This window comes from Schistocerca serialis, chromosome 1, assembly GCF_023864345.2.
Source record: "Schistocerca serialis cubense isolate TAMUIC-IGC-003099 chromosome 1, iqSchSeri2.2, whole genome shotgun sequence".
Lineage (NCBI taxonomy): Eukaryota > Metazoa > Arthropoda > Insecta > Orthoptera > Acrididae > Schistocerca > Schistocerca serialis.
This window is the reverse complement of record NC_064638.1, coordinates 221,814,631-221,834,832: the sequence shown is the minus strand read 5'-3', so window position 1 is coordinate 221,834,832 and position 20,202 is coordinate 221,814,631. Positions and strand designations below refer to the sequence as shown.

Sequence of the window (20,202 nt, the reverse complement as noted above, 5' to 3'; positions counted from 1 at the left end):
TCTTTGTTTGCCCGTATGTGTACATCACATCTACTGATTTCCTTCACATTTAGATGACTTTTTGTTGTGCATCCTTTTTTTGTCCTAGAGTGTAGCTGCACCATTATGATTAAACTCATAAGAAGCAGTAATTTTAAGTAAAAAAATACATTGCCAGTTGCATATGACACAAATTTTCTAATCAGATGGTGAATATTCTGTGATACTGTCTTAGAGCCAAGTCATGAAAGCTTTATTACTTCCCTCCCCCATAAGGTATTTTAGATGGTAAATCTGTGCCTTTAATTGGGCTGTTACCAGAAATGTCAGTTTTCCAAACACAGCCAACAATCACCTTCCTGTAATTCTGAAATTCATTTAAATCCACTGATTTGAAACATCTCATCAACTGATTGAATCTGAAACACAGTTACTTAGAGTGACAATTCTTCAATTTCTTCTTTGCAACATACAGCGTAACAGTTTTTTTTTTTTTTTGTAAATGAAGTACATGAAGTAGTTTTCACCTCATAAAAAGTTGTTACATACCCATATTGTCATCTGATGTTGAAGACTGCCTCGACTGGTTATACCGATTGACTCTGTCAGCAGCTGTTAGGCGACGAGACTGTGCTGTGTTGTGGGTAACATCAGGTGGCTGGGAATCTGAAAGCAAGAAATGTAATGGTAAAATAAAAGTCAGCTTACAAAGAAGACAAACAAACAAATCAAGAAAAATTCGAACTTGAAATTTCCATCATCAAAAGATAAAGGCATATGAGGAAAAAGAAAGAAATTAAGAAATATTACGATAACGTTCTCCAGAACATTAGGGAAGTTTTTCCTATCTAATGCTAAATGTTAAAAGTGTTAGCAACACTAACAGTAACATATTTTTAGGAGTTGACTGCCATAACAGAGAATGTCTGCTGTAATACCAAGAATATAACTGACTGATTGCATGGGTACATGGGCAAACATTCAAAATCATGGAAATTCTACATTATGGCAGCACTGCAAACTTTATTTTCATGAAGTTCTTATTTTAAGCACAAAGCTACAATGGATTCTCTTCCTGAAACACTCTACATTGCTCCATTTCCAAACACACTATCTTTGTTCATTCAGCCCTTATCTAAGTAACACACAAATTGACTTGAAAGAAAAAAAATTAAATGCACAAAAATGCCATTATTTGCTTCAGAATATATATGAGACATTGAATTTATTCATACAGGGTATGACCAACAAGCAACAAGACTCATTTCTCCAATGCAGTGGGAAGGCATGAGGTGCTCTCTATATGGATGGGCTGGGTAGTGGATGGATTTTATATGAACTAAAGAGAGACAAGTCAGAAGGAATACAGGAAGATGTCAAACAGAAAACACACACTGCATGCCTGACACTTACGAAATTATGAAAATATGGACAAAGTGTAAGAACTTATGAACTAAGGTCGTCAGTTAGGTTTTGATAGCAGAGAATTTTAACTAGCTAAAATCCACTGTGCCTTCAATTGAGAGTGACAGCTTGCAAATGCAGAATGTACGAGTAAAGTTGGTGCTGAAAATTCTCTCATAATCAGAAGGAACAGCACACAATGATTTGTCATGAATTGCTGGGATTACTGAAGGCTAACCAAATGATATCCAAAGACAACACTTTGATTAGATTATCACTCAGATAACATCCAAAGAGCTGAGTGGCATGCAAGCACTTCTCCTGAACCAAATTATGCCCACATGTGTAAATCAAGGATGAAATTAATAATCATCATCTATATTACCAAAAAGGTATGCCCCAAAAGCAGTTTGTGACTCTGGACGAACAGTGAATGCTAAATTTTAGGTAGAAGTACTTGACTAACTGAGAATTAGGTTTGTATCTGAAAGGAGACTTTTGTTTGTTTGTCTTTGTTTTAGGGCCCAAAAACAAAGAGTGTCATATGCACCCATGTCAGAACCGTAGAACACGAAGATAAAGAAAGGAGTTAAAAATGACTACACGTTAAGCCCAATCAACAAAAGGAAAGATAGGTGAAAATGGCGATGTTGGAGAAAGGTCTATAAAATACGCCACAGGGAAATGGAGGTCCTGAACTAACAATTAAATGTCCTTTGCCATGTTCCTACAACAGATAAAACATAAAATGCTGTCAACAGGCTGCACGTCATTCACTAAAACGGCCGATAACTCAGACAGCAAACGCAAATTGTCAAAGGTTCAGGACAATGAGCACAAAGTGGTGGGGGAGCACCACTTGACAAATGGTGATGGCTAAAAGGACAGTGCCCAATATTTAACCAAGATAAAATGACCTCCTCATGGTGAGAGACCCGAGAGGAGGTCGCCGAAGCTGAGGGGGGAGGCTTAATTCCCCAGAGCTTGTTCCCATTAAGGGAGGACCAGTAGTGATGCCAAAGTGACACCACCTGCTGATACATGACACCACAGAGATCATCGGAAGGTATGGAAGAACTAGCAGGACAAGGTATAAGGACTGCAGCGACAGCAGCAGCGTCAGCAGCCTCGTTTCCTGTCAGACCAATACGACCAGGAACCCACATAAACATCACAGTGGCTCCATCAAGAGTGAGCAAGTGACACCTTTCAGGGACCCTTTGCGCTAAGGAATGGATGGTGTACAGCACACGCAAGCTTTGAAGAGCACTGAGAGAGACTGAATAGATGACCCAATTGAAAATCCTGTATCAATGGATGTACTGCATGGCCTGATATAGGGCAAAGAGCTCTGCTATTAATACTGAGCATTTTTAATGGAATCTGATGCTGAAAAACGTCAGTACCAATTATGAAGGCACATCCAAGTCAGTCCGAGAGCCATCAGTGTACACAAAGGTACTATCGCGAAGTTCCGCGCGAAGGTCATGAATCTTTCGGTGATAGGAGGAGGCTGGAGTAGTGTCCTTGGAAAGTGAATGAAGGCCAAGGTGAACACAGGCCACCACACGAAGCCAAGATGATGGCAGGTTCATATCCATTGGGAACATGATAGGCAGCATGAAGTTAAGTTGCTGGAGCAAGAGCCGAAAGCAAACTCCAGCAGGTAACAGAGAAGAGGGACACGCCCCATCCTAGCGAGCAAAGGAGTTATCAAAGGAGGAGGCATAAGATGGGTAGCCAGGCATGGCAGATGATCGGCATGCGTATCTGCTGAGGAGAAGCAGTAGGTCGGCAGTTTCTGCATCTAGAGTCTCAACCAGACTAATGTAAAAGACACCAGTGGCCAAACATATGCCACTATGGTGGATACTATTGCGAGGTGTAAGAGGGATGGACATGCAGTTGCATAAACGAAACACCCATAATCTAGTTTTGAATGGACATGGGTGCTGGTCCTCAGGACATACCATTAAGAACACACAGGACACTGAGGGACTGCATAAAGTGGGCAGCCAGGTAAGACAGGGGAGGACTAAGAAATTTTCCTATTCAACATGAGCCCCCAGGAATTTTGTAGTTTCAATGAACAGAAGAGCAACAGGCCCAAGATGTAAAGACAGTGGAAGAAACCAATAGTGCTGCCAGAGATTGATACAGTCTTGTCAGTGTAAAAACAAAAGCCATTGTTGATGCTCCATTAGTAAAGATGATCGAGACATCACTGAAGACACCACTTCAGGAGATAAGTCCATGGAGAACTGCAAAAGATGGCAAAATTGTCAACGAAAAGGGAGCTGGAGATGTCCAGTGGAAGAGAGGTTTAACGGCAATAGCGAAGAGGATGACACTCAGGACAGAGCCCTGAGGCACATCATTTTCCTGGATAAAGGTGTTTGACAAGGCAGAACCCACACGTACCTTGAAAATTTGGTCTTTTAAAATTTGTGAAGGTATTGGGGCACGTGGCCATGGAAGCCCCAAATGTAGAGAGTACGGAGGATACCAGTCCTCCAGCAGGTGCTTAAGCTTCCTCTAAATTGAAAAACATGGATGTAGTCTGGTATTTCTGCAGAAAACCATGCATGACATGGGTGGGCAAAGTGACGAGATGGTCAACTGCAGAACGGCAAACACTATATCCACACTGTGCAGGGGTTAGTAAATTGCGAGACTAAAGCCACCATACCAGCTAGGCATGAATCATATGTTCAATCACCTAGCAAACAGCTGGTGAGAGAGAAGGGGCAGTAACTAGAAGGAAGCTGTTTGCCTTTACCAGACTTAGTTATAGGTATGACAGTGACTTCACATCAGCATCTGGAAAACATACCCTCTGTCCAGATGCAGTTGTACTTCTGTAGCAGAAAATGCATGCAGAATGGTTCTGCAACATATGAATGTGAACACTGTCTGGCCCTGGGACAGAGGATCGGAATGAAGAGAGAGCATGACCTAGCTCCCTCATAGTAAAGGCAGCGTTGTAGCACTCATGATTCTGAGAAGAGAAGGATATCACCCGAGGCTTCTCCATTCATTTCCGATGGAGGAAGACATGGTGACAGTGGAAGGAGCTCGAAATCTTCACAAAATGCCAGCCCAAGAAGTTGGAGATAGCAAATAGGGTCTACTACTGTCAGGCCGGAAATTGGGGAATGGACCTTAGTCCCAGAGAGCCATTGGAGGTTGGTCCACATGGTGGAAGAGGGAGGGGAACTGTTAAAAGAACTAGTAAAGGAAATCCAGCAAGCTTTTTTGCTGTCCTGAAGAACACGAAGACACTGTGCTCAGAAATGTTTGTAATAAATGCAGTTTGCCATCGTATGATGACAGTTAAAAATGCAGGCAGCACATCTCTGTATGCAAATTACAAGCCTCTGTCCACCAAAGGACCGACACACGGCGCAGTAATGAGGAAGTGCAAGGAATGAAACATTCTGCAGCAGTAAGGATAATGTTTGTAAGATATTCAAACTGGACATTACAAATGGGGAAATGTTGTTCGTCAAAGGTTGCCAGGAGCAAAGCCTCCAGTCGGCCTTAGAAAGCTGCCATTTGGGTGTGTTCTTCGGTGGTGTAGGAGTCAGCAAACAGATAGCACATGGGAAATGGCCAATCGAGTATGTCAGAGAGAACGGACCACTCAAGATGATGGGCAAGCTGGGCAGTGCAGAAGGAGAGGTCCAAATGGGAATAGATGCGCATGGAGTCTGAAAAGAATGTGGGTGCTCCCATGTTACGGCATATGTGGTTAAGTTGACCGAGGTCAGCCATGAGGACACCTCTGGAACAGGTTCTCCAAGACCTGCAAAGGGGATGGTGCACATTTGAAACATGGAGCAGCAGAAAGGGATGAGAGAGTTGGCCAATAGGCTGGAGGAAGTTTGCCCTGGTGGCATTGGAAGACAGAGGGATGTAAACGAGCCATCGGGAAAAGACCAAGTGAAGACTGCAACAGCTTGAAGACAGGTGGTCAAGGAGATGTATTGGATATGAATGTCACCCCAGATGAACAGCATGACTCCCCTACAAGATGGAATGCCACCCTCAGGGGGAAGGTCAAAGCAGACAGGGAAGAAATGCGACAGGTCCAAGCGGTTGTGAGGATGCAATTTTGTTTCCTGGAGGCAGAGAACAAACAAACACTGCAATTTTAAGAGCAGCCATAAGTCCTCTCTGTTGGATCAAAGGCCAAAATGAAGACAATAGAAGCTTTTGAAGTGGGGTGCTACAGAAGAATGCTGAAAGCCAGAAAGGTAGATCATGTAACTAATGAGGAAGTATTGAACAGAACTGGGGAGAAAAGAAATTTGTGGCACAACCTGACTAGAAGAAAGAATCAGTTGGAAGGACACATTCTGAGACCTCAAAGGATCACTCATTTTGTACTGGAGGGAAGCGTGGGGGGTAAAAATCGTAGAGATGAGTACAGTAAACACATTCAGAAGGATGCAGGTTGTAGTAGTTACCCTGACATGAAGAGGCTTTCACAGGACAGTGTAGCAAGGAGAGCTGCATCAAATCAGTCTTCGGATCGAAGACCACAACAACAACAACAACAACAACAACAACAACAACAACAATCCACAAATGCTGAAGTCCAGATCTTTGTGCTTTTTGTTATCACCAAGAATAAAGTAGACAAGTACAAAATGCAACAGCTTCCCAGGTAATGCCATACTGGGATCATATATGTGAAGAGAATGACACACAGTGAGCACTATCATAACTCTAATAATCACACTAATGTTAGGAACTCCCTGGCTGGTTCTCTATTAACATAATATGCAAACATCTAATATACAAACTTGCATGGAACACTGCTTGTGGACATTCTAGAACAGAGTTTGCACTTCATGTTCATTGGTGTTGTACCAATTTTGTTTCTTTAGAACTGAGAAATAGAATTTGTAGCAAAATATGACACAATTCTTTTAAAAAATGATATACGCAATATTTCTGTCATATGAGAAGACAGTGCTGCTTGCTATACCTTAAGAGGAAAGTTATTCACTCACTAACTTAACCTACAAGAAAACGGACTGGGACATTACTAAGACTTTAATTTCCATGCTGTATTAGTGTATGATCTTAAATGTCTGCTTATGCCATGACAGACAATCCCAACCACCTGCCACAAGGTTCATATCCCCGTTACAGACCCAGGTGCAAAACCTGCCCAATCCACCCACCCAGCACTTCCTATTTCAGTCCTGTGAGGTTTATCCGACCCCATCAGGGGCTAAGCCACATGTGAAAGCAGCCATGTCATTTAGCAGCTCTGCTGCATTCACTGCACAGGGTATGACTACCAAGCAGCTGTCCACCAGCATGAGCGGCTGCCACCAAACTGTGGCCATGAGCAAAGTAGCCCATCCTGTGGCACAACATGCATCTGACCATAGCACACTTGATTTCAATGGCTGCTTCACTACCCAAGCCATCTGGATCCTTCCCTCCACCACCAGCTTTTCTGAACTGCGCATAAGGGAATTATCCGTACAACACAGACTCCACCTATGGTAACATTCTGTCTCTCCCCCCCCCCTCCCCCCCAACAGCTTTGACCCCTACTGTCCTCTCTCTTCACTCTCATCTCCCACCCTGTTCATTTGCAGCCTTCTGCCAACACATCTGCCCATCTTTCCGTGCTCCTCTCCTTTTTCGTCTTCCCCCCCCCCCCCCCCCACCTCCACCCCTCCCTCCTGCCCCACAAACCTCGTGAAACTGCACCTGTTGGCAGTCTAGTCAATGCACACTCCACCAGAAAGCATTCGTCTCTTTCTCCACCCTTACACTACTATCCCTTCCCCTTCCCTGCCCCCTAAAGTTTGCTGCTTACATCCCATGTGATTTCTGGTCCGAGATGCTTGAGTTAACGCACATGTGTGGGTGAGGTGTGCTTGCTTTTGTGTGTGTGTGTGTGTGTGTGTGTGTGTGTGTGTGTGTGTGTGTGTGTGTGAAAAGCTTTATGTATGTGTTTTAATTGTGCATGTCTCCAACTTGGTGTGTCTTCTTTATGGTAAGTAGCGTCCGTCTGTTTCTAAATTGTTGATATTCGTACCTCGAGTTTCCATTTTTAGATTTAAGTTCCTTTGACAAATAGTTTTATTTCTATTGCAGCAAGGCCCTTTTTTTTTAAGATTAACTGATTATGCACTCAATTTAGATAACATCTGTAAGAAACCCAGAAATATCAGTGTAAGATCCAAAGAAAAGATCCCTGCAGATCAGTGAAATTAAAATCCTAGTGGTTAAATTTTGAAGGATTCACAAAAAAGTGTCAAGAGTTTGATGCATCCCTAAAAAGGACTGAAGCTCACATGATACTACACACAGGATGCTGGTTAAAACCTGAAGCTGACAGTAATGGCACCTCCGGAGAAAATTTAAGCATATAATACTGAAAGGATAGGGAAGTGGGAAATGGAGGTGGCGTATTTGTCACAGTACAAAAGAACCTCAAATCCATGAAGACAGAAACTTAAGTTGGATGTGAGGTTATTCTGGTAAGACTCAGTATCCTCGGTGGGCATAAAATTATAACAGGGCCCTTCTAATAACCACCAAACTCGCTTCCTGATGTAACCAAAAACTTCTGAGGAAACCTCAGTTTGCTTGTACCCTAAACATAATGTAATCATTTGAAGAGACAATCACCCAACAATCAGTTGGGGTAGTTTTAATTTTGTTAATAATGGGTGTGACAAGACTCCTGTAAAACATTACTAAATGCCTTGACTGAAACAATTAAAACTGAACTAAGTCCGAGAGCCAATGGAATTCTTATCAGATTCTGTACCCAATTTGCAGCTGATTTAGCCCCTCTGTTGATTATAATCTCTTGCCAATCCCTGAAACAAAAAACTGTGCTCAGTAGCTGGAAGAAAGCACAGGTGAAATTGTCTACAAGAAGGGTAGCAGAAGTGATCCAAAACACTACCATCCGATATTTCTAGCATCCAATTGTTGTAGAATCGTAGAACATTTTCTGGGCTAAAACACAATGAGGTATCTCAAACAGAATGAGTGCTTCCATGCCAACCAGCACGGATTCTGAAACCATCAATCATGTGAAACCCAACTCTCACTTTTCTCACTTGACATCCTAAAAGCCAAGGATCAAGGCTGTCAAGCAAATGCAGTATTTCTTGATTTCCAAGAAACATTTTACAGAGTACCACAACTATGCTTATTGTCACCTAGGGTTTCAAGCAAAATTTGTGACTGTTTGACGATTTCTTCATAGAGAAGACACAGCATTTTCTCATGAATGGAGAGTCATCAACAGATGTGAAGAAACTTTGTGTGTTTCCCAGAGAAGTATTTGGGTCCCTTGCTACTCATGTTGTATATTAATGACCTTCCAGACAATATTAATAGCAACCTGACACTTTTTTTTGCTGATGATTTAGTTACCTACAAGGAAGTACAGTCTGAAAGAAGCTGTACACAACCTTGATAAGATTTCAAAGAGGTGCAAATACTGGCAACTTGTTTTAAATGTCCAGAAATGTAAAATTGTGCATTTCACAAAATGATAAAACATAGTATCATATGAATATAATATCAGTGAGTCACAGCTAGAGTCAGTAAACTCATACAAATACCTGGGTGTACCACTTAGTAGGAACATGAAATGGAATAATCACATATACTCAGTTGTGGGTAAAGCAAGTCACAGAATTTGGTTCATTGGTAAAGTACTAGGGTAATGCAATCAGTCTACAAAGTAGATTTCTTACCTATCACTCATGTGATCCATCCTAAAGGCTCTTTAAGATAGATGGAAACTATCCCAAGAAAGTATACTAACAAAGTTTTTCTGTACACCTCTTAAGAAGGTAGGAGGCACTTGGGAAATTAGAATTTCCCACAATATGATTTGTGATCCACAGGAACTCACTTCTACATTCATAAATACTGCAGACTTGATGTCTTGTTTTTATCACCTATAACAACGTCAATTACACATGAAAATGCAAGATTTTGGAAGTCTTTAAACATTTCTTTGTACCAAAAGACAAAAATGGTATCTGGTCTTATGCCAAGTACTGTGGTGCTCAAAAGTAACAAAGCCCTTCTTCAATCAATGCAACTGTGCCAAATTTGTCAACTGCAGTTTCTCACAGGTCAAAGAAATTCTTAGCATGATGTTAAGTCACTCTCCACATATTGCAACAATGTTCTTTTATGGTGCTCAAGGCACAAGTCTCTCTTTCTGAACACACTGTATTATCTGATTGTGATAAAGTTAAGCACACAGTGTACTCATGCACTGAAAATGTTTTCCAAAGCACTTGCCCATTGTCACCTCACGAGAAATACTTTTGAGGAGAAATATTTGAGGTGTGCAGTCTCGTGTAACATTTTTGTTATTATGGATGAATCTACAATAGCTTCATAGATTATCATCAACAGTGTCATATGATTGCACACCATGAAACACTTCCGTGAGGATCTGTAACACTCATACCCACTGTTGCGGTGTAAAGTCAGTGCCAGCACACCAGTTGGGAATGACAGGGAAGAGAAGGCTATGAGAAGAGGTCAGCCAATCGTACACTCACTGACCTCCCTCCAGGATGACAAACTGACAGCAGCGGGAACTATGTGAAGACAACATAAGTGCCATGCCACACTACTGAGAGCCCACTTAGATAGCAGCTTCAACATTAGCCACTCTGTTAGCGACACACTGTAGCCTCTATCATTAGCAGTTTCTATGTAGCACAGGCTTGTGTTCATCTATTCAGAAGAAGAATGATTATTTTGTATGTCACCCTTTTCTTGCGACACATCTATCAAGTTAAGTATTGTAATGTCATTTTATAATAAAACTCATTAATATGAGTTGTTTGATTGTTTATCTAGTGAACTGAGTATGCAGGATTGTGAACTGAGTATGCAGGATTCCTAGACACAACACTCAGCAATGTTACGAAGAAGTGAACTCCACAACTTCTCTCCATCTTCTTGGCCAAATATTCCTGATGGACATTTCTAGAACCAGCACTTCAGTGGCACACACTACTGACCTCAGTTGTACAGGCAGATTGCACCGCATGTGTGTATGTGTCTAAAACTGCATTGCTATGATATGAGTGCCAGTGCATTCTTGCAGCAGATACAGTGCATCACAAGAGAAACTGGTCATTTGCTATACTCTTTTTTATTGCTTATAAACACATGTACATACACATAATATAGTTCTCATTTTTTACTGTGAAGAAGTCTCAGGAGTGAATTAATTCAACTGCCTCATTATCGTAAGGCTTCTGGAACATTATCTTTAGTTTCTAGGCACATGCCAGAAATTCAGAAGTCCTCACGAAAATCTGCTTGCTCCACTCCAAGCTCACTGGAATATGGCTGATAAGAACCACAGGTCTGACAGCAACTGACGAAGACTAGCGAGATCTAGTGGGAAGTATCTCTTTTTAAAAAAAAAAGAGGGTACTCAGACAGTACAAATTCACTATTACCTGTAATATTACAAAATGTACTTACAGGGCCGCATGTTGTGCATGACATCAGTGATGTCAGCGACATCACGCTCATCCCAAACTGTGAGCCCAGGGCCACCATTAGGAAGGCGGGTGTGACGAGGCTGTTGCGAGCGTTCCCGCTGCTGTGGCGGCGTCTCGCGGGCAGAACCTGTGCTGCTGGTGTCCGACTGCAGCTGTGGCTGCCCCTGCGGGTGCTGGTGCCCATGCTGATGGGATCTTGGCACGACTGCGCGCTCTCGCTCTGGTGTGCTCTGCACGTCGCCACCACCCTCATTTACCACACTGTCTTCATCAGAGCTTGATGCTGTACCGATAAAAAACATCTTTTCACACTGCACATAGTGTAAGAGTAAGTGAAACAATTTACAGTGATTCCCATTAATTGGGATGGACTGTCATACATATTGAAACTTGGCAGAAATGTAAAATACAAACATTCACAAAACACAGAAACTGATACAGGCAAATAATTTGTGATAAAAATTTTTAATATATTAATCCACTGATTATTTGAATATCCATCAATCACAAAATAAATTTAACAAACACATCAGTTAATTCATATTTGCTGGTATGTGATGATGACCCTGGGTATCAAATATTGACAGACAATGAAATAACTGACATTGTCATTGATGACCAAGAACCATGTGACAACAAGGATGAGCCTCAAAAAGAAAGAGACTATTGACAACTACCATGTTGAGAAAGGACCATCCAATGAGGAAGACTTTTACTGCCTTTGTATGGCTATAAAGTGGTTAAAACAACAAGAAAAATGTGGCACTGCCTTTAAAGCACTTGTAGGATCACATAGTGAGAAAGCTAGTCCTAGCTGTATAGCAAAAATAAATTTTAGACTTGTTTTCCACACTGTAGGACTACCTCAACGGTTATTTTGAATATTTTTCAAACTAATCTATGTAGTCAATTTTGACATGAAACATGAGTGACAAATACACACACACACACACACACACACACACACACACACACACACACACACACACACACACACAAACGCATAAATAACTGTTCCATGGTTTCAAATAATCAATGCTCTATTGTATGTCTGACATGCAGAAAACTGATATGTTAAGTGTGGTACAGCACAACAGAGTTTGATTACCTCAAGCAATAATAACTACTTGAGGTACAGCACAACACTTAACATGCCAGTTTTCTGCATGTCAGACATAAAATATGTGAAGCCATGGAACAGTCATTTATGTTTTTTTGTGTCGGGGGTGGTGGTGGTGGTGGGGGGGGGGGGGGGGGGGGTTCAAATACCTTGTCATTTATGAAAACATTTTGTACCAAAGTTTACAGAAAAATGAAAACATAAAAACATTGATTTAAACACAAAACTGTACACTCATGTTTCATGTCAAAATTGACTACACAGCATAGTTTGAAAAATATTCAAAATTACAGTTTGGACATACAGGTGGGATTCATCTTGGGAGATCAAGCTACATATTCAGTGTGCTGAATTATTTGCCACTGAAGTTATTCATAAACAATAGCAGCCCTCTATGTAGACCACTACTGTTCTGTACTATGAAATCATCCTCCTCTGCACAGCCCCAGGGACACACATAAGCATAAAGGATTTTATTTCTATGGGGCAAATCAAAGTCCTGTGAGCCACACAAAGACGATTCCTTCAGACAGACAATGTTTCATCCTCAGCCAACTTGTTTACAGATGTTTTATAGTTTGTAATGTGTTACAACATGGTTGTAAAGTTAAACACATCTGACATAACTTTGGAAGGCAAACCCAGTCTCATACACTGAGAGAATCCAGTCTCAATGGCAGTTTGCTCACACTAAATGCTCACTAAAGTGAGTATTCTCATTGGTGTTTGCCTATGACAAATGCCACTTCCATGAAACCTCCTGCCTGCAGCTTTATCGTCAGCTTTATTATCCTGGAGACTGCAGGTCTTATACAGAGAAGTATGCATGGAAGGGTGGTCATATCCCTTCAAGTCTGTAAAACTAAATATCAATCATCATAACGTAACAACAAAAAATCCAGAATGGAATAATGACAATATTATAAATAGGATAGATTGCTACTCACCATATAGTGGAGATTTTGAGTCACAGACAGGTATAGCATAAGGATTGCTAAATAAATAAGCTTTTGGGCAAAAGGCGTTCTTCTGAATTAGACAACTTACACCCACACATTCATGCGAACACAACTCACACACATGACCATTATATCTGGCTGCCATAGTCAGACTGTGAGCATCAGCACATGATGGGAGAAGCAATAATATGGGTGGTGAAGTAAGGAGGTGGCTGCAGCAGGGAGGAGGAGGGATGGCAGGGTAAGGATGGGGAACGGCAAACTGCTGCTTGTGGTAACATACAGAGTGAGGTGGGGAGAGGGTAGTGCCAATTAGGTGCGTTCTATTCCACCAATGCACCCAGTCTGTTTACTTCTCCCATTTTTTGCTCCCACTTCCTCTGTCTAAATCACTCCTGACTGCATCTAGCTGCCCCTACCCTCTCAAATCTCGTCCCTGTATGCTTCCACAAGCAGCACTTTACTGTCTTCCATACTTACCCTGCTATCCTTCCCCCTCAGATTCCTCCTCATGCCAACCAACCAGATTGCTTCTCCTATCATACCCTGACACTTGCAGTCTGGCTGCGGCAGTGAGAGACAGTGGTCAAGTGTGTGAGTCATGTTTGCGTGAATGTGTGGGTGTAAGTTGTCAAATTCAGAAGAAGACCTTTGGCCAAGAGCTGTTCAGCAGTTTTTTTTTTTTGTTTTTTTTTTTTTTTGAACCTGCCTGCAACTCAACATCTCCAGTACGTGGTGAATAGCAATCAGCCATTCTCATAATATTGTCATCATAACATGTTTTAGCTGTCGGCCACCCTTGACCAAGTCATCTGAATATTGTACCTGTGGTCTGAGAATGTTTTTACAATTCCTGGACAATCAGAGGATGAACATGTGGTCACTTGTGACCCTTATTTGAATACGATTTGCTTCCTTTCTGCTAATGACACTCCTCTGTTGGTCACTCAGTAAATGATACATCAATACCCCTCAACTGAGCTGACTGCTCCATTCATCTTTTCACACACTGGCACTTGGCAAGCATGTTCTTTACAAAGGAACCATTTTACAATTTAGGAGAGCCATAGAAATCTAGATCTGAATTGTCAACACTATGCAACCTCATATGATCGCAATATGTCAAGACACATACACAGTTTACTGTTTTCTCAGTAAATATGAATCAGTCAATGATCCTATTTTTCATTAGGACATACCAGCCATTTATTTTCAGGCCATGCTAGACACAGTCAAGAACAATGCATGGCTAACATGAGATTCAAATATGGATTAATAATATCATTATTAACTAAACTTTAAATTCATAAAAAAAATTTACTGCTTTATGTTGACTATTTTCAAAATTTTGATCAAGCCAGATTTCGGAGACCGACTGTCACATGAAGAATTTTTGTTCTCAGTGGTTCATACATCTTTGTTTACTGAAAAGGCACTTTCAATTATTTGTCACAAAGAAATATAACAAATCAATAACAACAGATTGTAAATATCTATCACCTAAAATAAGATAAATATTTTGTGGCAAATCATTCTCAGGACTGACTGGAAAGGAGGGCGAGTGAATGATACGGAAATGTGTTCTGAATGTGGTACCACCCAGAGATCATGGTGCCACACCAAAGTTGTCAATGCAAATCAGTACCACAGAAGTAACAGACTTTAGCAAGATCTTGCTGCACTCTGTAAAAAAATACGGGTGGAGTTTCTGAAGACCATGCCTCTGCTCTTAGCACAACACCACCATCACATCTGAAATCAATATATTGTCAGGCATCCAACAACAAGAACTCAGTCCCAGTTTGTGACATCAGCTACAGCAGTCAACATTGCTGTAGAAGACAATGACAGCTGTAAACTTTCAAATGAACGTGTACCGTTACAAATGTCTAACACTGAACATCAAGATAACAATTTGCTACTATCAAGTGATGCTTCCGTAATCAAAGACAGTTGTAAATTATCAAGCAATTCTGTGGCAAAGCCAGCCGTGGTGGTCTGGCGGTTCTAGGCGCGCAGTCCGGAACCGTGCGACTGCTACGGTCGCAGGTTCGAATCCTGCCTCGGGCATGGATGTGTGTGATGTCCTTAGGTTAGTTAGGTTTAAGTAGTTCTAAGTTCTAGGGGACTAATGACCACAGTAGTTGAGTCCCATAGTGCTCAGAGCCATTTGAACCATTTGAATCTGTGGCAAAGAACTGTGTCAAAGTTAAATAAATCCTTTATCCATTTATGTATTGAAGTGAACTAATAATTCATGTGTTCTTATTTGATGAATCTTCTCCCAGAACAATCAAAGAACCCGCAGTAATGGCTGGACAAAAGTAGTTTCATCTGGTCACAACACAGAAAAGATGGTGTTTAAATCAGTGGTTAATCATGCTGATTGATGACACTTCCATCACTTGGTCTACTGTAGTAAATCAGACTTGTTTGTAGGAGATTCATGACGAAACTTATGTGACCACTGTTAAACTGAGAGTGGCTTAGTGATGATGTGGACCACAGCTTCTTTATATTGCATTAGTTTGGTTCTTATTCTTCAATTATAAATTATCGAAGCACTAGATACATTACATCCTATGGCACAACACGTTTTGCAAGATGTGAGCACCTTTCAAAGTGACAACATTGATGCCACACTACTAGTTCCATTCACGTGTCCAACCAACATGCAGACTGTCTTCAACAGCTCCCAGTGAGAGTGAGAGAGTGAGAGAGAGAGAGAGAGAGAGAGAGAGAGAGAGAGAGAGAGAGAGAGAGAGAGAGGAAGGTGAGTAATAACAGAATAGTTTTAATGTCTCACAATAAAGCACTCCCTGAACCCTTACTAATGAACTGATGCAGCTGTCTGTGTGGTGAGGCAAGATGCAAAATATGGGTTTGGATTGTGAAGATCATTTTATGTGGGGTGGGGTGGGGTTGAAAGTAAACACATAAGATCACTTGTGTGAATTAAAAAAAGATTTAAACAAGATCTCAGATGGTACAGAAAGTGTCAATAGTCCCTTCACAATAAAAAGAGAGCGATTCTCCACATGAATACTAAGAGAATTCCATTTAATTTCAGAAATATTGTAAGTTACACTAATTCTGAGGGTGTTGATTCAATTAATATGATGAGGTAGCAGTTAAGAAGAACAAACATGGAAAATAGGGAAACTGAAGCAACAACAGAATTTTATTGGTAGAAAGAGCAAGAGCTCCACTAGAGAAATATTACTTATACTACTCTTTCCAGTTCTCTTCCACTGTGTGAGATGGGTCCTTACTACAAATAGTTGACAGAAGAAAGTGAAACAGTTGAAAAAGGGCTTCTCACTTTGTGTTGCTGCAAATTAGGGGAGAGGGGGTCATGAATGAAACAACCTAGTTGAGATGGTGAAATCATTTCACAAAATGTCAAACAACAACTTCTTCCTCCAAATGCCAAAACTTTTGTTGCCTCCCACCCACATACCGGCAATGACTATCGGATAAAATACAAAAAATTGAAGCTCACAGGGAAATACTGGGGTGTTCCTATTTCACGTGCACTATCCAGGAGTGTAATAGCAGATACACAGTTTCAAAGTACTATCTTGTAACTTCTACCCAAATTGAAGTGCAGTGCGTTCATACATATGCAAGTGACACTCCCACACCTGCAGACTTCCACTGAAACTATTATCAGTAGGAGGGAAAACTAACAAGATGTTATCCACTAGATAACAAGGTGGAAGAGCTGTGTACAGCATTTACCAGAGTCATGCCGGTCGCGGTCCCGATCTGGGCTCTTGGCCATGACGGAGGTTCGCTTGGATGGCATCGGCAGTGATGGCTTGGGCCGGCCCTGCATCGCCGCCAGCGCCTGCTGGACTGCCTCCTGCCGCACCTCTGCAACACGACACACACTACCATTACTAACACTACTCTGCCTACCACACTAGTCTAAAGATTATATATATATAGACACACACACACACACACACACACACACACACACACACACACACACACACACACACACACAAAATTGCAAAAAAAACTGTAACTAAATGTGCACTATAAGTTAGGTGACAAGAGTAGCTGAATTGAATATCGTTGACCTGTGTTCTTTCAGGTCATAACCAATGTTCAATTGTAGATAATAGCGTGTTTAATGGGCCTGGTGTGACAGTAAATAAAATGATTCTAAACTTAATTACATATATTATTTCAACCACTATTGACTCACATGTCACTTCTGGTTTTGCAGCCGCATGCACTCTAAACACAGTGTTTTCCAGACCTCACAATGGCTGCAACCATAAATCAGTCAATACTGATTCTTTCCATTTCTATCAGTTAAAGTGGGCTACTCCTATCCACCACCTGGTTGAAAGTCTCAGACAGATTTTCCCTTTCCTCAGGGTGTTACAGAGACTCTCAGCACACCATTGTCTTTACTATGATGCCCCTACCCATCCCAATAATCACACACCAAACAAAAAACACAAAATTTCCAATTTCCTACCCATTTTTGTTTTCACGGGAAGATAGATTATGCAGAAGTCTCATCCACTTTGAGGTCATTAGAAAGGAAGTAAAGTTACGGTTTAATGTCCTATCAATGATGTCATCTGAGACTGAACACAAGCTGAGATTATTAAAAGATGAGGCAAGAAATCGGTTGTGTCCTTTTCAAAGGAACCACCCTAATATCAGCCTTAAGCAGTTTTGGGAAACCACACTGAACCTTTATCTGGATGACGACATGGTGACTGAAACATCATCTTTTTGAATGCAAGTCCAGTATCTTGACCACTGCACCATCTCACTTAATCAGATGGTGTAGTCATGGATGGTGGCAGTGTGGTGGAGGTGGATGAGAGAGGAATCTGCCAGCTTTTATCACTGGAACTATCCTGGAATTCACCTGAAGTAATACAGGCAAACCCCTGAAAAACAATGCCAGGATGACTGTACTTGGATTTGAGCCACACTCCTTCAGAAGATGGGTCCAGTGATTTAACCACTGCATTTTCTTGAGAAGTACGAGCATTTGAACTCGAAGATGGGTCCAGTGATTTAACCACTGCATTTTCTTGACAAGTACGAGCATCTGAAGCCTAACCCTAATGGAAAAAGCTCTTGGCTTTGCACGAATGGCAGATAATGCATAACTATTATTTCCTCTCATTTCAGCTTGTAGCAATTTTAGCTAACCATTCACGCCCCACTGATACTCAGACCACACTACAAATTCAAGAAGAATTGGTCATCAAACAGTGGCAACTGCCACAGATATGACAGTCTCTTTGATCGAGACAACTGAAGCTAACAGGTAATGCTGCAGCCTTACCATTATCTCAAGTTACCAATTTTGGCACTAGGAATGCCCCTCCAAAACTGTTCTCTCACTGGCTAACAAAAACTAGCTGATCTGGTACACTGGCAACTTGTGTACAAGGACTGCACGAAAACTTTTTGGAGAGACGTCCAGTCAATGCTGTGAGACTAAGTGAGGAGCCCCTGGCATATTTAATAAGCATCGTTAAAGAAGAGCAAGTGCCCCAGTAACGTCAAACTGGGAGACACGCATCTCGTTATGGGTCGCAAGACAGCTTTCATGAACTGATGACTACTAGTCAAGAGAATGATGATACTCTCACCAAACATGAGCTATGCAGTTTAATACCATACCACATTTGACTCTTTTTCAGATGTGCACATCCCATCTGAATTGCTCAGCACAGTCTTCCCCTTTTGAGAGTTCGAACAGTCTACTCACAATTATGAACCAAAATATTGTGTTATTGTCTGGAAACAACTGCAATACACAAGGTTAAAAAGTTACTACATTTTGGCATGGCCAGTGGAACTGTTACAAACTGCTTAGCATCTCCCAAGCCTGGGGCAAACTGGGCCTCACAGTGAGTAGGTCCGTCCACCTGAGGCCGTGGGTCTAAGGATCCATCGACGGCAGCACTTCATCATGGCTCCCGTACGCACTTGTCGACGGTTTCATTACTGATAGCTTTGGTTAACTATGTTCATCTTTTGGTCTCTTATCAGGTGATATTTTCTAATTACTTTCTGACATACGGGAAGTCTGGGTAGTTGCATAGCCACAGACTTGATTACCAACGGAGACTTGACCGGCAGACATGCTACGTATCTTCACCCATCATGGAATTTAAGGAAACTACATTCCTGGGACTACTATGGCCCTCAATGAGAATATCACTGTATCCCACACAACACCTAACACAACGCTATATATTAACTGATTACAAAACATTAAGTCTATAAAAAGAAAAAGGAAATAACACAATAGAAACTTTGAACTGTAAAATACTACAGCTGCGGCGCTAAAGGAAGTACAACTATCACATGCAGTACACAAACTCTGGTGATCAGTGGATTTTTTTTTATTTTTTTATTTACGCAATTTGAAAGTCACGTAACTAACACAACTGCTACCTGGTAGCGTGCATACGCGCGTAAGCCACTACCACCAGTCTTGCTAACAGCAATCGGACACGGAATATAAAGCTTGGCAGGCAGCCTCAAGCAGTCTACGTATAATGACGAAGAATCTTACCTGCCGGAATTCCCCTCACCGCTGCGGCGGTGACGTAAGTGCTATGTATACCTCTGTGATATCAGTCACATACTCGTAACTATTTACTAGCACTGTAGTCCTGTACATTTAGTTTTCTTGAAGTGTGTAAAAATCGGTAGCATTCTTACGTGCGATGGCCAGTCACTCATTGCGAAGAGCTATTCTATTCGAGACAAGAGCTGTAGTGCACACAATTTCAGTCATCGCCAATGGTCATGATTGTCGGTTTCGGGCACTAAACAGCACCATTATAAGCGCTCTTACTGACAATGAAACATTCCAAGGTAATTTCGGTTAAAATGTACAAATTAAAAAATATATTAAATATAAATCTTCGTCGAAACATATGCTTGTTCTCCCCTAATATATCCACATAGTCTCCCCTTATCTACACAAATTCTTGTATTACTTAATATGTTGTTATTAAAACGCACTCTTAAAAAATTAAGTTCACAAACCGAAGAGACTAAGACAGTACGTACAAATATCGTGGCTCTGAAACCGTGGAATGCTGTCCGGCCATCCATATTTAGGTGGTTCTTTAAGAAACCTAAGGCAAATTCCCAGATGGGTACTTTGAAAAGACACGGCCGATTTCCCTAATGTGAGCTTGTGCCTCGTGCC

At 41.4% G+C, this 20,202-nt stretch overlaps 1 protein-coding gene across 5 annotated transcripts in view; it reads right to left on the bottom strand.

Moving 5' to 3' along the window:
- Window positions 1-20,202, bottom strand: part of LOC126466217 (disco-interacting protein 2) — a 648,438-nt gene that overhangs the window by 101,146 nt on the left and 527,090 nt on the right. For all 5 annotated transcript variants that reach the window (XM_050096368.1, XM_050096366.1, XM_050096367.1 and 2 more), the window contains 3 exons: window positions 16,734-16,868; window positions 10,894-11,196; window positions 529-645 (listed from right to left, as the gene is read on the bottom strand). In XM_050096368.1, the coding sequence (XP_049952325.1) occupies window positions 529-645; window positions 10,894-11,196; window positions 16,734-16,868 (555 nt within the window). The remainder of the gene's footprint in view (window positions 1-528; window positions 646-10,893; window positions 11,197-16,733; window positions 16,869-20,202) is intronic.